General features: G+C 44.0%; 1 protein-coding gene across 2 annotated transcripts in view; it reads left to right on the top strand.

The window, feature by feature from the left end:
• Positions 1–5,746: 5,746 nt before the first annotated feature.
• The window catches only part of YIPF1 (Yip1 domain family member 1), a 38,589-nt gene continuing 24,405 nt past the window's right edge, over positions 5,747–19,930 (top strand). Inside the window, exons 1-6 of one of the 2 annotated variants that reach the window (XM_032844109.1) lie at positions 5,757–5,795; positions 6,073–6,144; positions 6,517–6,596; positions 11,418–11,578; positions 15,444–15,524; positions 15,767–15,854. In XM_032844109.1, coding sequence (XP_032700000.1) covers positions 6,566–6,596; positions 11,418–11,578; positions 15,444–15,524; positions 15,767–15,854 — 361 coding nt within the window. In that variant the 5' untranslated portion in view covers positions 5,757–5,795; positions 6,073–6,144; positions 6,517–6,565. Of the gene's footprint in view, positions 5,796–6,072; positions 6,145–6,516; positions 6,597–11,417; positions 11,579–15,443; positions 15,525–15,766; positions 15,855–19,930 lie in introns of both variants that reach the window. The other variant, XM_032844110.1, reaches the window with a different exon arrangement.

Raw genomic sequence — 19,930 nt, 5'->3', positions numbered from 1 at the left:
CCCAGATGTTGATAGTTTTATTCATAACTGCCAAAACTTGGAAGTGACCAAGAGGTCCTTCAGTAGATGAATGGATAAATAGATTGTGATACATCCAGACAATGGAATATTATTCAGTGCTAGAAAGAAATGAGCCATGAAAAGAAATGGAGGAAACTTAAATGCATATTATTAAGTGAAAGAAGCCAATCTGAGAAGGCTATATGTATTGTATGATTTGAACCATAGAGCATTCTGGAAAAGGCAAAATTATGGAGATAGTGGCAAACAGCAGGGGTTTCCAGGGGTTTGGGGGTGGGGGAGGGTAGGGTGAATAGGAGGAACAATAGAAGATCTGGGGGCATCGAAAGTACTCTGGATGGTATTACAATGGTGGATACGTGCCATTACACATTTGTCCAAATCCAACGACTATACAACGTTAAGAGTGAACCCTCATGTAAACCATGGACTTCAGATGATTATCATGTGTCAGTGTAGGTTCATCAGCTGTAAAAATGAACCACTCTCATGGGGGATGTTGATAAAGGAGGAGGCTGTGCACATGTAGGGGCAAGCGGATATGGAGAAATCTTCTCTGTATCTTCCTTTCAATTCTGTTGGGAACCTAAAACTTCTCTAAAAAATACAATCCAAATGCAATATAATACAATACAATATACAGGTCCCACCCAGAAAAACAGCAGATATCTACAAAAGAGTAAAATAATGGTAAGAACCATTGGAGGCAAGAAGAAAATGGAATAATATTTTTCAAGTGTTGAAGGAAAAGAGCTTCCTTGAAGGAAAGTGACTGAATTTCATGTTCTGTTAAATTAATACTGAAACACGAGGTAAAGTAAATCTGAGATATTACAAGGCATGTAGAGGAATCAGAAAGTTTACCACACAGAAACCCATCTTCAAAATATTATTGCAGGATGTTCTCCAGCAAGAAGAGAAGTGAATCCAGGAAAATGCCATGAACTAAGGAAAATAAGAAGTATGTTTGTGAAGTTTATCATCATCTAAATAAGCAAGTATCAGAATAAATAATGTTATTATATAATAACAATACAGAATTAATATCCTAGAGCATGTGCTAAAGTATTTCCTTATTCAGTAAGATAGTATATGTATGATAAGAAGCTTAATAAGCTGATATGAAAAAGAAAATGAGTTAGAAGCAACAACCAAAATAAAAGAGATACATAACTTCGAATTAGCAAGAAAAAAAATTAATCTAACTAATGGGAAATAGGAAAGCAGATATAAAGAAGTAATTAATGTGAAGAGAGATGACTGACATGTCTAAATATAGAAAATAATTGCATTTAATGTAAATGAGCTAGAAGCACTTCTGGAATGGATGCATAAGGATCTTGGAAAATCCACTCCTTCATAAAGGCGATAAGAACACTGGCAAAAAATGGTCAAAATCAACTGTTTTCAGAATTCTTTAAATTAACTGAAGAAAAGCTTGCAATAATCTGCAAAGTGTCTACTGAAGAAAAACAGCTGAATCTTATCACAGTGAGCTTTATGATATTTTAACTTGCTCTGTTCCCATTCCCCTCTCCCAGGTCCCTTTGAAAAACAACAGCTTCACAACCATGATTGCTGTGAAAAGTAACAATCAGGTTGACGCGGGAGGTGGCAGAATGGATTTGGAGCTCTTCAGAAAAGTCCCATCCCCAGAGAACTGACCTTATTTGACTTGTCTAACGTCTTCCTTAGAAAGCTCCATTCTGAAGTCTTGGCTTCATTGGACCTGACTCAGAGCTTACTCTATGAAAATAGGGCATTTGTTGAAACAATCAGTGGGAACTCTTTAACGGTATAATTGCCTGGGGTAGTGATCCAAGTTTGGGGTAATAAGAGGCTGACCAAAAAATCAATGAACGCATCCTGTGAGAATCAACTAGATTCAGGCCCTACAACCAGGGAAGGAGAAGGCCTGTGAGCTTCACGGAGAAACCTGGGCCTGAATCTAGAGGTTTAACCACTGGTTCTCTTAGGAAAAAAAAAAGTAAGCTTATGTCTGTATGTAAGTTTGTTATAAATTTTACTGACATACAAATTATAATAAAATATAAAATATTCCCGGGGCACCTGGATGGTGCAGTTGGTTGAGCGTCAGACTCCTGGTTTCAGCTCAGTCCGGGATGTCAGAGTCATGGGATCCAGCGCCAAGTGGGGTTCCATGCTCAGCATGGATCTGCTTGACACTCCCCCTGCCCCTCCCCACCTCCCTAAAATAAATAAATAAATCTTTAAAAATGTATATAAAATGTTCCTTACTGCAAATTCCATATAGCCAGTTGATCCTCACAGGATGCATTCATTGATTTTTGACAAACACTTTTCTGCAGCCCACCAGTATCTGCAAATGACGAACAGGATCATTTGGACATGAATGTTGGTAGTATTTTCCTTTAAGCTAAGGAGGAAAATAAAAGCAAGAAAGTGAATACATATGTCAAAATTGGACTTATTTGTTCAAGATGTGAGGAACTTGTTTTTGAATAATCCCTCGATTTTTTGTGTTATTCAGAATATTACTACTATAGGCACAACACATACTTTTAGATTTAATCTTAACTTCAACATTTTCTCAGTCACTTTCGTAAATCTAGAACAGGGTTGGTAAATTGTGGGCCATGGCCAAATCTGGCCCTCTAGCCTATTTTTGTCAATAAAGCTTTATTGGAATACAGCCTGCTCATTAATTTATACTTTAGCCTATGTCTTCTTTTGTGCTACAACAGGAGGGTTAACTAGTTGCAACAGACTATGCAGTCCACAAAGCTGAAAATATTAACTCTTCTGGACTTTCTAGGAAAAGACTGCCAGCCCTGGTCTAGACAATTAACATAACAACAAATCAACTCCTGACATGTAGCATTGGCTGATTTCTGTAATGTAACTAGTTCCACCATCGCTGACTTTCCACTACAAAGGTGGTGTCACTGTGCCTGTGGAATTGGGAAGAGATTATCAGAGGCACACTTTAAAAAGGACAAAATACTGTTTGTTAGAAAATCCAAAAGAAAAAAAATTAAAGTGGTACCAACTGCTCATCCCTCATTTGTCACCCCAAGAGTCAGGGTGAGATGCTCCCACAGCGCTCCTTGGGATGGGTGTCACTCATAGGGTGTTAGGGATGCTTTTTGGAGCATGGCTCAGCTGTGTGATCACCAGTAGAAAGCTGGTGGACTCGGCCAGGGTCACATGCATGCCTAACCAGAGTGGCCCGTCCACCCCATTTCCCTGTCCATCAGTGCAAGACTTGCTCCTCAGCTCCCCCTCCCCTCTCATTCTTCTCTCCTTCTAACTAAGGGACAGCGAGAGTGGGTTCCCTTACTCGGTGGTTCACTTCCCCTCGGAGCAATAGAGGTGGAATTAGCATCACCCGCTGAGCTCACCTACTTGGGCTTAACTACTTGTGCAGACAAGATAAGAACATCTGAACATTTGAGCTCAGTTCTTCCACCTTGACACCACTGACATTTTGGATAAGATAATTCTTTGTTGTGAGGGCCTACCCTGTGGCCCGTAGGATGTTGAGAATTGTGGTGGTCAGGAGCACCCCAGTAGCACGCCACCAGTTGCAACAATCAAAAATGACTTCAGATATTGCCAAATACCCCCTCAGAGCAAAACAGCCTGCAGTTGAGAATTTAGTTAAACCAGTCATCTTTGAATCTTATCTCATTTTGAGCCAAAACTTGTATATCACTATGACTAATATATCCATATAACTTTTATTTCTGTTTCCAAGAGAAGAAATACATAGCCTTGGTTTTCTCACCTGCCCCCCACAACACACACACTTACCCCAGCAATGGGGTTTTGGCCATCTCACCGCTGAGCAGGCCAGTTCAGAAATTCCAACCTGAGGGCTAATTCCTGGGGCCGTTCTTGGTACCAGCACGCCTTAATGTAGGTTCCTCATACGAGGACTTTATTGGCAAGTGTGAGTACAAGAGCCAAGAGTGAGGGATGGGGGTTATAAAGCAGGGAAGGAAGGACAGCCATGGCAAGGATGCATTATCAAATCGGTCACTTCCTAAGGCATTTGTTGCTTGATCCTGCAAGAGAGAAAGCTTTATGAACTATCTGAGGAGGGTCTTTCTGAAGGGAAAAACGAGAGAAGCATCAGTTGTTCACTGTTACTTAAAGAGGTGTCCCATGACGCATTGTCTGCTGCCCACCCCTGCAATCCTGGGTTTCTCCTGTCCCTGTGTTGACCAATTGCAGCAGACCCATGACCGCCAAGACACAAGCCATGACACAAGTGAGAAGCCTGAGGCATGGACTTGAGGAGAAGCTCACTTGGGTTCTAACTCCTGGTGCCCGAGTATCATCCACAGTGGTGAAATAAACAGCAGGTGAGGCCAGGGGGACCTGAAATGGGGCATAAGAGGCGTTTGACATATTTGGGCACCTGAACTTGTGCATTGCGGTTCATTCCTGGTACCTATTCAACCAAAGAACTCTGCACATACTCTAAGCCTCGACTTTCTCTTTATAAAATGAGGAGAGTCACCTCACGCCTGCAAGATTGTCCTGAGAATTAAGAGATCCTGCACACATAAAGCCTGATCATGATGTCAGTTCAGCAAATACACTGTTTGTGTGTATGCATAAGAATACATACATATATATTGATTAGTCAGATGTAAAGTCTTCTCAGTTGATCACAAGGGTCGGGTGTGGTGAGGCCAGAGCCACAGTTTCCACCTTGTGTGAGCCCGGAATTAGGATTCTGGGACTCAGACAGCCAGAACCTGTCCACTCTACAGTTAACCTTCAGTGAACAAGTACTGCATGCTGGGCTCGGGGCACCCAGAGACCAGAGACGTTCCTGGTCCTTGCAATCCGATCGCTCCCAAGCTGGTAAAGACGGGCAGACAACAGCAGTCGCGGTGCTGGAAGCAAGCCCAGAAGACAGGGGAGCGCAGAAGTTCTGGCGAGGTCCTAGGCCAAGGCGGGCTTTCTCAGTGAGGAGAAAATGGTCCCCAAAGCTGGAGGCAGTGTAGGCGTAACCAGGCCAAGACAGAAGGCAGGGCAAAACGTTTCTCACCAGGTCCGCCAGTGCACCTCCGCCGTGGTTTACCGGGTCCCTGCCGGGCTGGGGGTGGCGGTGAGCGTCTTGGGGGACAAGGGGATGCGGGAGGCCATAGCCTACCGCTTCCCCGCCCCCGCCCCCACCCGGGGCAGAAGGAGGGGGGCACGGGAGTGCCACACTTACTGGGGGCGTCCACGTGAACAGACATCACCCGCCCTCGATCACTCATTCGCAACTCAGAAGCGATTTGACTAATCCGCTCCATCACCGGTTAATTAAATTTTTGTGGCCAAAAAATAATGCGAGGAATATTGATGACTTTTTGCCTCTTGGCAACCGTCCTTCGTTATACTATTTTATATTTCAATAAAGAAAAGGGTATAGATAAACAGGAAGAAGACTCCACACGCTTGAGAATTCTCTTGTGCCGCCCACCCCCCCCTCTCCTGCCCCACAGTTTCCCCACAGGACGTGGCGGTGTCTGTCTCTTTAAGAACCCGAACCTCGGCTTCGACGGAGAGCGGGGGGTTGTGGAGGGAAGGGAGGAGTGCCGGCTCTGGAGTCCGGGTCCACAAAGTGTCCCGGTGCTGTGGTCTCTTTAAGGAGGCGGGGCTCTTCCCGGAGGAGGCAGAGAAGTCCCGCCCCCCGGATCTCCGGCTTCCGGCAACTCGGCCGGGCACGAACGTAAACGGAGCAACTGAGTCCGGATCCTTCCCGGAACCCGCTGGACTCCGAGGCCCCCGAGGTGAGGCGGCAGGGTCTGCCGGCCCGCCCGGGACAGAGGGGGCCCGCGGTCTCCTGCGCGCCTGGCGAGCTGCGGCCCAGCTCCACCCCCTAAAACACTGCCTCTGCTTCTTGGGCAGCTCTTTCCCAGACCTGCTTGGTGTTCAGTGTGTCCCAGGATGCAGGGTGGCCCTCACTCCAGCACCTACTAATTGCTCGGCTGTGCACTAAGCGCCTTACACTCATTTAATGGCCTCCGACACGTTGTGAGTAGGTACCATTACGAACCCATTTTACAGATGAGAAAACTGAGGCCCCGAGGAGCCCACAGTCACACAGCGAGGAGAAGCAGAATCGGGAAGCAAACCCAGGTCTGTTTGACCCCAGAGCCTGTGCCCTTAACCACTGGCTAGGCTGAACTGCCTTTGATCTTCACTGCCCTCATGACCATCTCTCGGACTGTAGCCTCCCCTTCCTCACCCTTACATCTCCAATCTGTACCTGGTTCTTCAACACTCAGAGTGAGTGATATTGGATGGAACCTTTGGACCCCCCGGGGTTAGTTTATTTATGACAGTTTCATAATATCTGATGCTAAATGGTTGTCTTTATACAGGACGTATCACACCCCACTAAAAAAAGGAGGCGGGGGAAATCAGTACCATTTCTAACAGTGAAATAAGAATTGTTTGCATCTATTTTATTCTGGTATCCTATGAAGTTTATTTATTTTTCCTTTTTAGACCTCTGCACATTTTCTTCTTACTAACTGGGAGAAGACCCACTGGCTGAATGGCAGCTGTAGATGACTTGCAGTTTGAAGGTACATTAGCTGGGTACCCGCCTTTTATGATCAGTTATTTCCACAGTCACAGGGATGGGTTTTCATTGATAGACTGGCATTTATACTTAAGAAGATTATCTCAAACATCTTGGTAAAACAATGTCGGCCACATCCAGGTCTTTTTGTTTATCTACACCCGCTGTTCTTTTTTTGCCAAATAGCCCTTTAGATTGGTAACATCATTAATTGAACACAGTGATTACAAAAAACGTTTATAGAGTTACTGCTTTAGTTCAAGAGACATTTACTGAGCCCCCACTTTGTGCTTCGAACTTACTAGATACAGGAGATATAAAGATAAAAGAGAAGTTTTTTACCCTGCTGGAGTAGATAAAAGTGTAAAAAGGTAATCATGGTGAAAGGTGATCAGGTCATTCCTTCATTGAAATGGTAAATATCTCATGAGTGTGATTAGGAACCAGGCAGTCATTCTAGTTATCAGGGATAGAAGAGTGAGCAGGACAGTTCACTCCCCTATGTAGCTCTCAATCTAGTGGGGGAGCTGTTAATTTGGTAAATGATCACTTAAATATGTATCCACAAGCTATGAAAATGCTGATGGAGCAGTTCATCACTTATAACCTGGAGCCCGACCTAGACTAGGGATGGACAAATGCTTATTTGTCTTACAAACAGTAGCACAGCACTTACTGTATATTAGGTGCTGTTTTGCTTTACAAATATTAGCTCATCTGATCTTTATGTTAACTTTAGGAAATAGTTATTCTATTTTCCCTGTTTACCAGCAAGGAAACTGAGGCACAGAAAAATTAAGTAATCTGCCTAATGGTCACATAATTAGCACGTGGTGAAGCAGGGCTTGAACCCAGGCAGCCTGGCTTCACAGCCAGTGTTACCTAAGGAAGAGATGGAATGTTTAAAGAGAAATACACCTCCATCTTCAACATACAACCAGCATCTAACCACTTCTCATCACCTCTGCCTCTCATGCTCAAGGTCACCATCCCCTCTTATGTGTATTATAGCCCTTACCTTCCTTCTGGTCTTCCTGTTTTCCTCCCTTGCCTCCTTGCAGTCTGTATTTTGCAGTCAGTAGTCCTTTGAAACTAAGTCAGATCATGTCATTCCTTCAGAACTTTCCAGTGGCTCCCATCTCACTAAGTATGGAAGCCAGAGCGTTTTCTGTGTTAGGAGGCCCGAAGTGCTCCAACCCTCCACATCCTCTGATCTCCTCTCCTGCTACTCTTGCCCTTTCTCTCTCTGCCCTTCCCACATGGGCCTGTCACTGTCCCTCCTAGACACCAAGTACACTCTTTAGTGCCGTTTTTCTGTTTGGGAATTCTTCCAGATAGCCATGGGGCTTGCTCCCTCACTCTGTTCCAATCTCAGTTCATTTGAGAGGCCCTCCTTGGTCATCCTTTCTGAGTACAGTGGGAGAAAATTCAGCGTAGAGAACAGCATATGCAAAGCCCCTGAGGAGGGAGGAAGTTTGTTTGACTTTTTTCCCAAGTAATTGAAGGAAGGCCAATCTGCCAGAGCACAGATGGCCGGGGACACTAGCACAAGGGGAGGTTAGAGATGAGGCCGGAGCCAAATCACAGAGGATAGGATAAATGGTGTTTAGGATTTTGCTCTTTAGAAGAGAACACAGGATGCTGTGGAGGTCGTGAAAGGCTTTCCTGAGGCAGATGGTAGTTCAGGTGAGAAAGTGGAGATCAGGACCCTTCAGGTGGGAGACACTGTGTCAGAAAAGGAACAGAGACCACACAGAGCGTATGCCAGGATATGCCAGCATGTAGAAGCAGAGAATGTTGGTGATGGAAATAAAGAACACACCAGGCTTGCCCTCGAGGAGCTGGGATGGACACGAATAACTCATATGTAGCATTACGTGTGGACAGTGAGAGGTACACACGCTACCTTCCAGTCAAACCATGCTACCTGATGTTTCTCAAACAGGGCATACATTCTCCATCTTCTGGTTCTTGCTCCTCACATGCCTTTTGTGCGCGATGCCATGCCTACCCCACCTCTGGCTGTCCTCGTGTGGCATCTCCTCTGAGAAGCCTTTCTTAATCCCCTCAAATAGAGGAATTATCATCCTCCTTTTTATTTTTTTAAAGAGATTTTATTTATTTATTTGACAGAGAGAGTGAGAGAAGGGAAAACAAGCAGGGGGAGTGGGAGAGGGAGAAGCAGGCTTCCCGCTGAGCAAGGAGCCTGATTCGGGGCTCGATGTGGGGCTCGATCCCAGGACCCTGGGATCATGACCTGAGCTGAAGGGAGACGCTTAATGACTGAGCCACTCAGGCACCCCATCATCCTCCTTTGAACATCTTTGTCCTTTCTCCCTCTCAAGTGATGCTCTCTTCCTCCTTCTGGCATGCCCTTCTGCCCACTGAACTACTCCTTTTTAAATATGAGACTTAAGTGTATCTTCCTCTGTCTGACTCCCTCAGTTGTGACCATCTTTTTAAATGTTAGTGTCCTGTCCAGTCAACAAATGATAGCTATGACAGTATTTATTATTATCTCATATCATCCCCAAAATCTCTCTGTAAGATAGGTGTTATCTACATTTTAGAAACAGAGACTCAGAGATATAGAGGCATTTGCCCAAGGTCACGGAGTGTTAGTCTTAACTTAAACAAAGGACCCTCTCACTCCAGAGCACCGTGCTGCTCTAACATTGCAGACTGAGGCTTGACTAATTGTTACACACCAGCCACCTAATTCATTTTAGTTGTTCTGGTTCTCGCCCTAAAACTGTTTACATAGCTGAAAGACAGTAAGGGTGGGCTTAGTTATCCTAGAGCCCCATTCCCATCTAGTTATCCTAGAACCATTCTCTTCTGTAGAACACACATTGGCATTGAAACAGTTTAAAAAATGTAATGGCTATCTACAAAAAATTAGTTTTGATTTGTTATATTCCCCTCATATTTTGAGACAGCACACATAAAAGAAAATTAAAATTTTCAAACATTTTATATTTAGCAATTGAAAAAAAAGTACACCGTTTTCCTGCTATGGTCTTTATAAAGGATTTAACATTTCAAGTAAAAAAAAAAAGGTACTAGGATAACCTAACTGTATCTTTTAACAGCATTTTTATATAGAACAATTTGAACTGGCATGCAAGCAACTTCTCTTGTTGTCACATACCTGTATTCAGAGAAAATTGCACCCATTTTACAGAAAAAATCCCAATACATATACTAAAATAAGCTTAAAGCAGTGTTAAAAAGACCAGCATGAATGGCACACAAAACTGCTTCTTTGTAAATCAACTAGAATTTCTGATCATAAAGTAGGCACAGAGAGATCCAGTCCTTAGGGTGTTGCTCTCTGGAAGAATAATACCTTTAAGTAATTTTTAAAAACTTTAGCATCAGACTGTTGAAGCGCTTGACAAAACTGCTGGTTGTAGGATTCGTGCTATGCTAGCAGTTTTATTTTTTAATTTTTTAAAAAGACTTTATTGAATTATTTGAGAGAGAGCACGAATGAGCACACGAGCAGGGGAATGAGGGAGAGGGAGAACAGACTCCCAGCTGAGCAGGGATCCCAACTCGCATTCTATCCCAGGACCCCAGTATTGTGACCTCAGCCGAAGGCACAAAGGCACAACCAACTGAGCCGCCCAGGCGCCCCCATGCTTTGTAGTTTTATAATAGTGCCCTGCCGGTACTGTTCCTTAATCCTTCCAAGGTTCAGAGCTGCCTTGAGTTTTATTCAAGAGCGGCTAAATAAAGTTTGTTAGAATACCCAGAGACAGGAAGTCTCCATCATTGCTGGTGGTTGTCAATAGTTGAGGTTCTTTTGGAAAGCAATTTATCACCGTGGCTTAAGAGCCTTATGAATGGTTTGTACCCCTTGCCCTGGTGATTGCAGTGATCAGTGTTCATAAGTAATAACTCAAGGGCTTTTTCTCTGCAGATACTTCTTACGGTGTTATTTTTGTAATGAAAAGTTGGAAACACCCCAAATGTCCAACTTAACAGTCTTTCCTACTCTTTTCCACCTCCCAGCTGATGGAAGATTTTGTAGTTTTGAACATGATTGTTGTAAAGACTGATATAAAATGAAAAAATCATTTTTTCTATAATGTCTAGTCGACAGAGCAGGATACAAAATTGTTTATATAGTGTCACATCCTAGATCAGTACTTGGCACACTGGAGACGGGCAGTAAATATTTGTTGAATGAATGAATGTTCATCACTGGCATGGCTCTACGGATTCACTGTGTAGAGAGAAGGAAACATACCAGAAATTATTAGTGTTTGCCTTTATGGAGCAGGACTGGTGAGTGATATTTATTCTGTGGTTTCTACTTTCACTTTTGGCCCTATGTTTTCCATGGTAATTACATAGGAATTCTTGGAAAAAAATAACTTCCATTAACATTTTTTGACCTTGAATCAAAGAAGAGAGGTTTAGATTGGGTACTTGCTGTGGGCCAGCCACTCAGCTAAGGACTTGACTCGGGTATGATTTCGAAGTTTCCCCAAATTCTCTGAAGATACTGTTCTCTGAAGATAAGTATTTTTCTCCCCATTGCGTAAGTGAGAATACGGAAGCTTATAGGCATTGGGTTATTTACTCAAGCTCATTTTGTTAGTAAGTAACTAAGCCAGGACTAAAATCCAGGTCTGACTCCATATTGTGTTATCTTTATAATCCTTTTAAGAAGGTTGATTTCTAGATGAGTTTTTCTTCAGAGCCTTTTGCCATTTGTATCAAGTTGAGTCTATAGCAAAGTGGGGGTTGTAACAGCTTACCTTTAAAGGAAAAGTCTAGCATTTCCAGTGTGGATAAGGCCTCTGATTGCTTTCAGAATTCGGTGATGCAGCCACTTCAGCAGCAAACCCCGGTGCCACTATGATACACATGGAGGGTCCTAGTGAGAGCCCGACACACCAACCAGGACTCCCCAGAGGCTCAGGGGGTGAAGAGGACGATGAGTTGCTGGGGAACGATGACTCTGACAAAACCGAGGTTTGAACTTGCCTTTGAAATTGGTTTTTCCTTTTAACGTTTTAAAAACTTCTTCATGCATTTATTCACTGTCTCCTGGGTGCCACACAGAGGGCCGGGCAGTGACGGCCCAAAGGTGGGTCACATGTGTCCTCTGCCTCGGAGTGGGGGTACGGGGAGAGACAGGTACCCAGGCCATTGTTACCCATGGGAAGCATGCTGGTAGAGGGGACGCCAGGGCTGCGGGAGCAGAGCAAGGGCATTGGGGAAGTAGTGACCCCTAAACTGAGTCTTGGCACCAGCGTAGGAGGTGGCCAAGGGAAGAAGGCAGGGAAGGGTGATCTAGGCAAAGGGAACTGTTTTGGCAAAGCCAAAGAGGCAGAGAAGAACATGGCACACACAGCATTTTTCCCGTCTTCACTTACATTGGGAGCAAAATATAGGTGAAGACAGAAGCTGAGGCCACATGGCTCTGCAGGGACCCAGTCGAATGAATAGGAATCGTATTTTGAAAGCTATCAGGAGCTACTGAAAGATTTTAGATGATATGGCCAGCTAAATTTAAAGATACTGTGGCCTTTTTAGGTATAAATTGGAAGGAGATGGACTGGAGGCCAGAAGGCCAGGTAGGCGACCCTGGAGGTGGTCTAGGCTAGAAGTGATGAAGCCAGAACTAGAGTTGGACACAGGTGGTTTGGGGGGTGGGGTCAGTAGGACTTGGTGAGAAATGGGTGAGGGAGAGAGAGGGTTCTAGGAAGACCTCTAGGTTTCTGTATCTGGTTGGACGGTAAATATCAGGGGGCTGGTTTTGATCACAAAGATTTATTTCTGTGTGTACTATTGGTGTGTTCTGGAAAATAGTATTTCTATTAATATTTTAAAGATTTTATTTATTCATTTGTCAGAGAGAGAGAGAAGGCTCAAGCAGGCAGAGTGGTAGGCAGAGGCAGAGAGAAAAGCAGGCTCCCTGATGAGCAAGGATCCTGATGTGGGACTCGATCCCAGGACCCTGGGATGATGACCTGAGCCGAAGGCAGCGGCTTACCCAGCTGAGCCACCCAGGCGTCCCTCTATTAATATTTCATAAATGCAGTCATGATTATAATACCCTAGAGGAGTACCCTGTTTATAGCATTGAGTCCAGAGGCTTATTAAATAGTTTAGCTCTTGGGTACCAGGTGGTCTTTGTGGAACTCCATGTAATATCAAAATAAGTATTGAAGTTTATGCTAAATTAAATATCCTTATATACTAGATACTGTGGCAAGATCTTAAGCCTAGGAGGGGTACCTGGGTGGCTCAGTAGGTTAAGCCTCTGCCAAAATCCTGACCTCCCTTATTCTATTGCACCCACCCAACAAAACTCCTATTCTGGGGCGCCTGGGTGGCTCAGTGGGTTAAGCCTCTCCCTTCAGCTCAGGTCATGATCTCAGGGTCCTGGGATCGAGCCCCATATCGGGCTCTCTGCTCAGCAGAGAGCCTACTCCCCCACCCCGCCCCAGCCGCCTGCCTCTCTGCCCACTTGTGATCTCTGTCTGTGAAATAAATAAAATCTTAAAAAAAAAAAAAAAAAAAAAGATCTTGGGCCTAGGAGCCTAACTTTGAATCCTGGCCCAGCCAGTAGTAATAGCTATGTGGTCTTGGGTAAGGTACTTGAACTTTCCTACAACTGGGTTTCCTCATCTGAAATATAAGAAAATAGCAATGTTGACTATTGTCATCATCATCATTACGATATCTGGTGTTCATTCTGTGTTTAAGCTGCCAGACACCATTTAAAGTTCCTTATTGGATCATCTTATTGAATCCTCAAAACAACTCATATACGAGGAACTATTCTTATCTTCATTTTACAAAGGGGAATCCTGAGGCACAAAGTTTAAATAACTTGCCCCTGTATACACAATTAATTTGAGTCCTCCAGAGAAATAGAACAATGTATATTTATAGAGAAAGAGGTTTATTTATTTTAATTTTTTAAAAAATAATTTTATTTATTTGAGAGAGAGAAAGAGAGCATGAGAAGAGGGAGAGGCAGAGGGAGAAGCGGACGCCCCACTGAACAGGGAGCCCAACTCAGGGCTCAATCCCAGGACCCTGAGATCATGACCTGAACCAAAGGCAGATGCTTAACCGACCAGGCACCCCCATATTTATTTTAATATTTGAAAAATATTTATTTATTTCATGCGAGCACAAGTGAGGGGAAGGGCAGAGGGAGAGAATCCTCAAGTAGACTCCCTGACCCGGGGCTCGATCTCACAACCTATGAGCTCATGATCTGAGCCAAAATCAAGAGTTGGACCCTCAACTGACTGAGCCAGCCAGGTATCCTGAAAGAGGTTTGTTTTTAAAAAATTGGTTTATGTGATTGTGGATGCTTGGTGCATCCAAAATCTGATAAAAGTAGCTGGTAGGCTGAGATTCAGGAAGGAGTTGGAGTTTGAGTCCAAAGACGTTTTGCTGTAGATCCAGGAAGAGCTGGTATAGCAGAGGAAGTCCAAAGGCAGTCTGCTGGAGAAGTCCCTCTTGCTCAGAGAGGTCCCCCTTTTGTTCTATTCAGGCCTGCTCCTGATTGCTATGGCCTCCCCACATTGTGGAGGGCAATCTGCTTTACTCAGAAAGTCCACCAATTTAAATGTAAACCTTATCCAAACACACCATCACAGAAACATTCAGAATAATGTCTGACCAAATATCTGGGCACTATGGCCTAGCAAGGTGACGCATAAAATTAACCATCACACTGAGCAACAGCAGGCATCAAAAGTTAGAGAAATGTGTAAGGGGAAAGAAATCTTAAAACTGAAACATTCTATCCATTATCTTAATTCATCTAGGAATTGGGAAGATGTTACCAATAGTCTATGATAGATACTGAATTCCTTGTCCTAACTTACAGAACATGTGGAATTCAATATCTTGATCAATACTAGATCAATCAATACTAGAGTTCAAAAGAAACTTCAGTTTCCTTTGTCTCAGCTTCCCTCCCAGGATTTAAATGCCATTTGTGGTATGTCAGAAAGACAGCACTTGAATACCTCCAGAAGCAGGCTGTTCATTACCATGGAAAGCGGCCACTGCCATTATTGGGCAACTTAAATTATGGAAAAATTGTCCTTTTAATGAACAAAAAATACCTACCTGGAGCACCTTCCCTTGTCATGCAGAACTTCTCATAGGCCATCTGTGTGCCTTGTGCTGTATGACTCCTCATGAAAGACCTGAAGTGGCAAGGGGCCTTCATTACACTGTCGAATAGTGGTGCTGTTGGGACCGATGTGCCCTCATGTGCCTCTTCTAAATTGGAATTTTGTGGGGTTTTTTGTTTTTTTTATGTTCTTTTTTGTTTTTTTAGCTTCTTTTTTTTGTGTGTGTGTGTATGGTTTTTTTTTTTTTTGTCATCAGAGGAGTATATTTTAAGTTTTTAGTATGTGAAAGTAAATCAGTAGATTGATTTTTTTGAGAATTCAGGTGGTGATAGTGTAAGAATCTTGAGGAGGTTTGTACATGTTCGTGTGTATCTATGCGTATATATGTTACGGTACCTGATACAGATTATATAGAACTGAGCCAGTCCTTCCTATAATCCTGTAAGGGGGATCTTGTTCACAGTGCTTTTTCGGGAGAACAGAGTCTAGTGATTTGACAAGTCTCTCCCTGGTGGACGGTCCAGGAATTGAAGCCTTTTTATGTGACTTCAAAAACGGACGCTTGTTTTCTATCAGGCTGAGCTGGGCACGGCTGTTGCAAAGTAGATGAATGCCAAAGAGCTCCATCTTCCATGCGTCTTGATTTGCCATTAGATCAGCTCCCAGTGTCTATGTAGCTGATAGAAGGAAATTACTTCCGTGTTCATTACATTTTATTTTACCTCTGACAGTTACTTGCTGGACAGAAGAAAAGCTCCCCCTTCTGGACATTTGAATACTATCAAACATTCTTTGACGTAGACACTTACCAGGTTTGTAAACCAGTTTCACCTTTCTTTTCGCTGGTAGTGGAAACTTTTGTCTTTTATGGTTAAACAGTCACATGACATGAAAGCTTTTGTATCCTGGATATGGTCTTACAAAAGTAAAGCTTGGCATTTGAAAATACTCTTATTGTAAGAGCTGTAATAACAGAGTTTCAGTTTTACAGTATTTGAATTTATTAAACTTTAAAGAAGTTCTTCAGTAGACTTACTGCTGTGTTATTTTCCAGGTCTTTGACAGGATAAAAGGGTCTCTTTTGCCGATACCAGGGAAAAACTTCGTGCGGCTGTATATCCGCAGCAATCCTGATCTTTATGGTACGTATAGCATCGTTTTGATTCTTTACCGTGTACCGGTTGAATCCAGATGAGTCCATGGGTTGCCTGAAAAGTTGGAAAGGGGCACTGTTGGTGGGGCATGGGACATTTTATTCAGCTCTTCTGACAGTCTTTTTGGGGGAAATACAATTCTGTGTTACTGGAATGCCGCGATGACAAGTAATTAGTATGTGTTTTCAAAGTCTTAAAATGACACTACAAACTTGAGACAAATTAAGTCACTCTAAGAAAAGATTGTTGATTTTAACTCTAGAGGATTTGATGGTGGGGAGAAGTGTGGGGAAGGGACTCTCGCACTTACTCATTCCTGTGCCGAGTCCCAGCTGTCGCTCCAATGAGCTGGCTCCCCGTGGGACTCAGCCAGAGGCACTGGAAGTCTGTAAGAGCAGCGGGCGGAGGGATGAGTGTCAGCCTTGACCTCCCTACTGACTGAAGGAAGGTGAGAGGCCCCCACCCAGTGCTCCTGAGGGCAAGGACTCCCACAGCCATGGCCTTCCGTGTTTGAAAGAAGAGAAGAGAGCCAACGGCTCCGGGTGCTTTCTGTGTGTAGGTTCTCTGCACAAGACTGTGTGCATGGTCCCCTTTAGTTCTCTGGGGTAGATGTCATTGTCTGCATTTCTCAGATGAGGAAGCTGAAGCTCGATGAGGCTCAGGAAAATGTATGCTGAGTCCTAAATAAGTATTAGAGTAATATGTTGCATATTTTGTACGTATGTTGATTATAAGAGGAAAAGGAATTCATGAGGATCTATTGTGTGCCAATGACTGCATTCACTGTTTAGTCCTTTCAACAAGACTCTAGATCAAGTGTGATTATCCCTCTTTTCCCTGTGAGGAAACCAAACTAAAAAAGTCAAACTAGAACTAGCTCAGTGTTCCATAAAGCCCATCTTTATTCTCTTTGCCTGATGATTTTAAGCTACAGAACCTTTTCATCACCTGGCATGGATGTCCAGTCTTTGGAGCCAGTGAAAGGGGAATGGCTGCGGGGGAGGCTGAAGAGAGGCACCTCCCAGCTGGCTCCTCTCTCCGGCAGCACCAGCAGCCCCAGCCAGATGTCGGTGCCGCGCCTAGAGCACCAGGGAGCACCGCGCACACATCCTGCCTTGGCCCATGTCTCTCGTCTAAGTGTTGTCAAGGTGGTCTCTCTCCAGCTCTCTCATTCGTTCTTCTAGCCTGAGATCTTGAGAGACAGGCCGTGTGTCTGAGATCCGTGCCATCAGCACCTGGCACAGAGGAAGCACGCCAACAATTTTTGAGCACCCTATTTTGTGCTACAGACCGAGAATTCAAAGATGCAGTCATAGTCTCCACTCCCAAGGAGAGAGAAACGAGAGAACGAACATCTGTTGAGCCAAGTGCCAAGAGCTCAGCTCCGTGTTACTGTTTCACAGTTTTATTTCCCCCGCTCTGAGGTAGCCTTGTCTTACAAAAGAGAAAATGGAAATTTGGGGAGCAGAGCTTGCCCATAGTCACAGACTTAGCCATGAAAATGACACTAGCAAACTGTGTGTCCCTGTCATTGGGGGAAAACCTGGATTAACTCACTTCATCCTCATGATAACCTGAATGTTATGAGGCAGTTACTCTTATTATCTCATTGTATGGATGAGGAGGAGGACACTGAGTCACGCAGAGGTCAAGTATCATGCCTAAGATCCTGTAGCTGGTGAGTGGCTGGGCTCGGTTTTCAAATCAGCACCATAGCTCTTAACCGATATCCCTCACCACTCTGGTATGCTGCCTTTCATAGCAAAGTCAGGATTTGAACCCAAAGCTTACTTCCTTCACAACACTATTAGCCTCACGGGCTCATAGACATGGTTAAGAAAAAGGAGGTACCACATAGGTAAAGAGCTTGATAGAGGAGAAGACTGGGCCTTGGCAGGAAAGTGGAGGCAGTGGTCTGGAAAAAGGTGACAAAAGCATCAGTCTGCAGAATTGGAGGGAGAGATTGGTGAACTTGACTGCATGTAAACTAAAATATAAAATTTCTATACCACAAAGTAAACCATAAGCAAAGTAAAAATTTTTAAAAAAGATAAATAAGCAACAAACCAGAGGTAATATTTGCAATTCTCATAAGCAACAAAGGATGAAAAGCAGGACTATATTTAGAACTCCCACCAGTTACGAGAATAAAACCAGTTATAAGTTCTGGGGGAAAATGAGCAATTCACAGAAAAGGAAACCCAGATGGCCCACCAAAACATGCAAAGATGCTGAGTCCCACCTGTAATCAGGGAAATAAAAACAAAGCACGATGTTATATTGTGCTCATCATTGTAGCTAGCATGTCCAAATGGGCTTGTCTTCATTCATTCAGTTAATTCTGCAAATATTGAGCACTTCACTATTCTAGGCACCAGAGACACAGCAGTGAGGAAAACAGACAAAAATCTTTGTTTTGAGGCAGTTTAGAATCTACTGAGCTTAGCAATAAGCACATAAGAAAAGTCAGATAATATACGCCAGTGGTAGGGCGGCTGGGTGGCTCAGTGGGTTAAGCCTCTGCCTTCGGCTCAGGTCATGGTCTCAGGGTCCTGGGATCGAGCCCCACATCGGGTTCTCTGCTCAGCAGAGAGCCTGCTTCCCCCTTTCTCTCTGCCTGCCTCTCTGCCTACTTGTGATCTATCTCTCTCTCTGTCAAATAAATAAAATCTTAAAAAAATATATGCTGGGGCACCTGGGTGGCTCAGTGGGTTAAAGCCACTGCCTTCGGCTTGGGTCATGGTCCTGGGGTCCTGGGATCGAGCTCTGCATCGGGCTCTCTGCTCAGCAGGGAGCCTGCTTCCTCCTCTCTCTGCCTGCCTCTCTGCCTACTTGCAATCTCTGTCAAATAAATAAATAAAATCTTAAAAAAAAAATATGCTGGTGTTAAAGGCCAAGGTGAAAAATTTAAAGGAAAGAAAGTTTGGGTGGGTGGGGGTTTGAAATTTAAAAAAAAAAAATTAAGAGGTGAATTTACTGTAAAGGCCTGGAGGAATCAGCAGCAAGCCATGTAGATACCTAAGGGGAAGGCATCTGAAGCCACGGGCACAGTAACCACAAAGGCCCTGAGGCAGACAGTTGGCTCGGTATGCTCAGAGAACAGCAGAGACTAGTGTGACTGGGCAGGAGGGAAGAAGGGGACCTAGTAGATGAGGTCAGAGGGGCAGAATGCAGGGGTAAGTTGTGTAGAATCTTGGCAACAAAGAGGACTTCAGCTTTTTCATGAGTGCAAAGCCACTGGAGGGTTAATACCGAGAGTTGTCAAGAATGTGCACAGCAGTGGAAACTTCTGTGTGTCTGGTGGGGATGTAAGCGGTATGCGGATGGGAGCCACTGGAAGATGTTCATACCCTACCACTTAGCAGTTCCACTCCGAGAGAAACTCACAAATACAGAAGAAGACATGGAAGAATATTGACTGCAGCAGCAATGCTTACGAGAGCAAATACTCAGAAGCAACTGCATATTCATCATCAGGAGAAGAGACGTGAACTGCAGTGTGTTCATACACAGAATCTGCAGTTTTTAAGAATGAATGAGATCGACACGCATCAATGTGGCTAAATCTCAGAATAAAAGATAAATGAAAAAAAGTATGTCATAGAAGGATGTGAGAAGTTTGACCCCGTTAGAAAGACTTGAAAAAGTAGCATGACGGGTACACCAGGGTTGGTTTTATCATTGTTTGTACTTTCCTGGATGTTAGAAATATTTTATAATATAAAAATGCATAATGCAAACTAAATTAAGGCTCCCTCCCACCCCGCCCCATAATAAGAGTAAGAATTTGGCAGGAGAGAGGAAGAGAGAAGGAGTATGAAGCAACCTGGCAGGCCCTGGGATGCGTGGGCGGTTGTGTGCCTCTGGAATCTGAGCTGTCTATGTGCCCGCAGACACAGGACACAGTGACTGTGTCTGTTGTCCATCGTGGTGTCCCCAGCACCCGGGCCCGGGTCAAGAGAACAGTGGGTTCTTACAAGTAACGGCCAGTAGGATATGATGCTCTCTGCTTTCTAGTGATAGAAAGTATGATACTTGGGCCACTTGTGGTCTTGGCCCATTGA

Source organism: Lontra canadensis, unplaced genomic scaffold (assembly GCF_010015895.1).
Source record: "Lontra canadensis isolate GAN:19392208 unplaced genomic scaffold, GSC_riverotter_1.0 scaffold148, whole genome shotgun sequence".
Classification (NCBI taxonomy): Eukaryota; Metazoa; Chordata; class Mammalia; order Carnivora; family Mustelidae; genus Lontra; species Lontra canadensis.
This window is presented reverse-complemented; position numbering and strand designations above follow the sequence as displayed.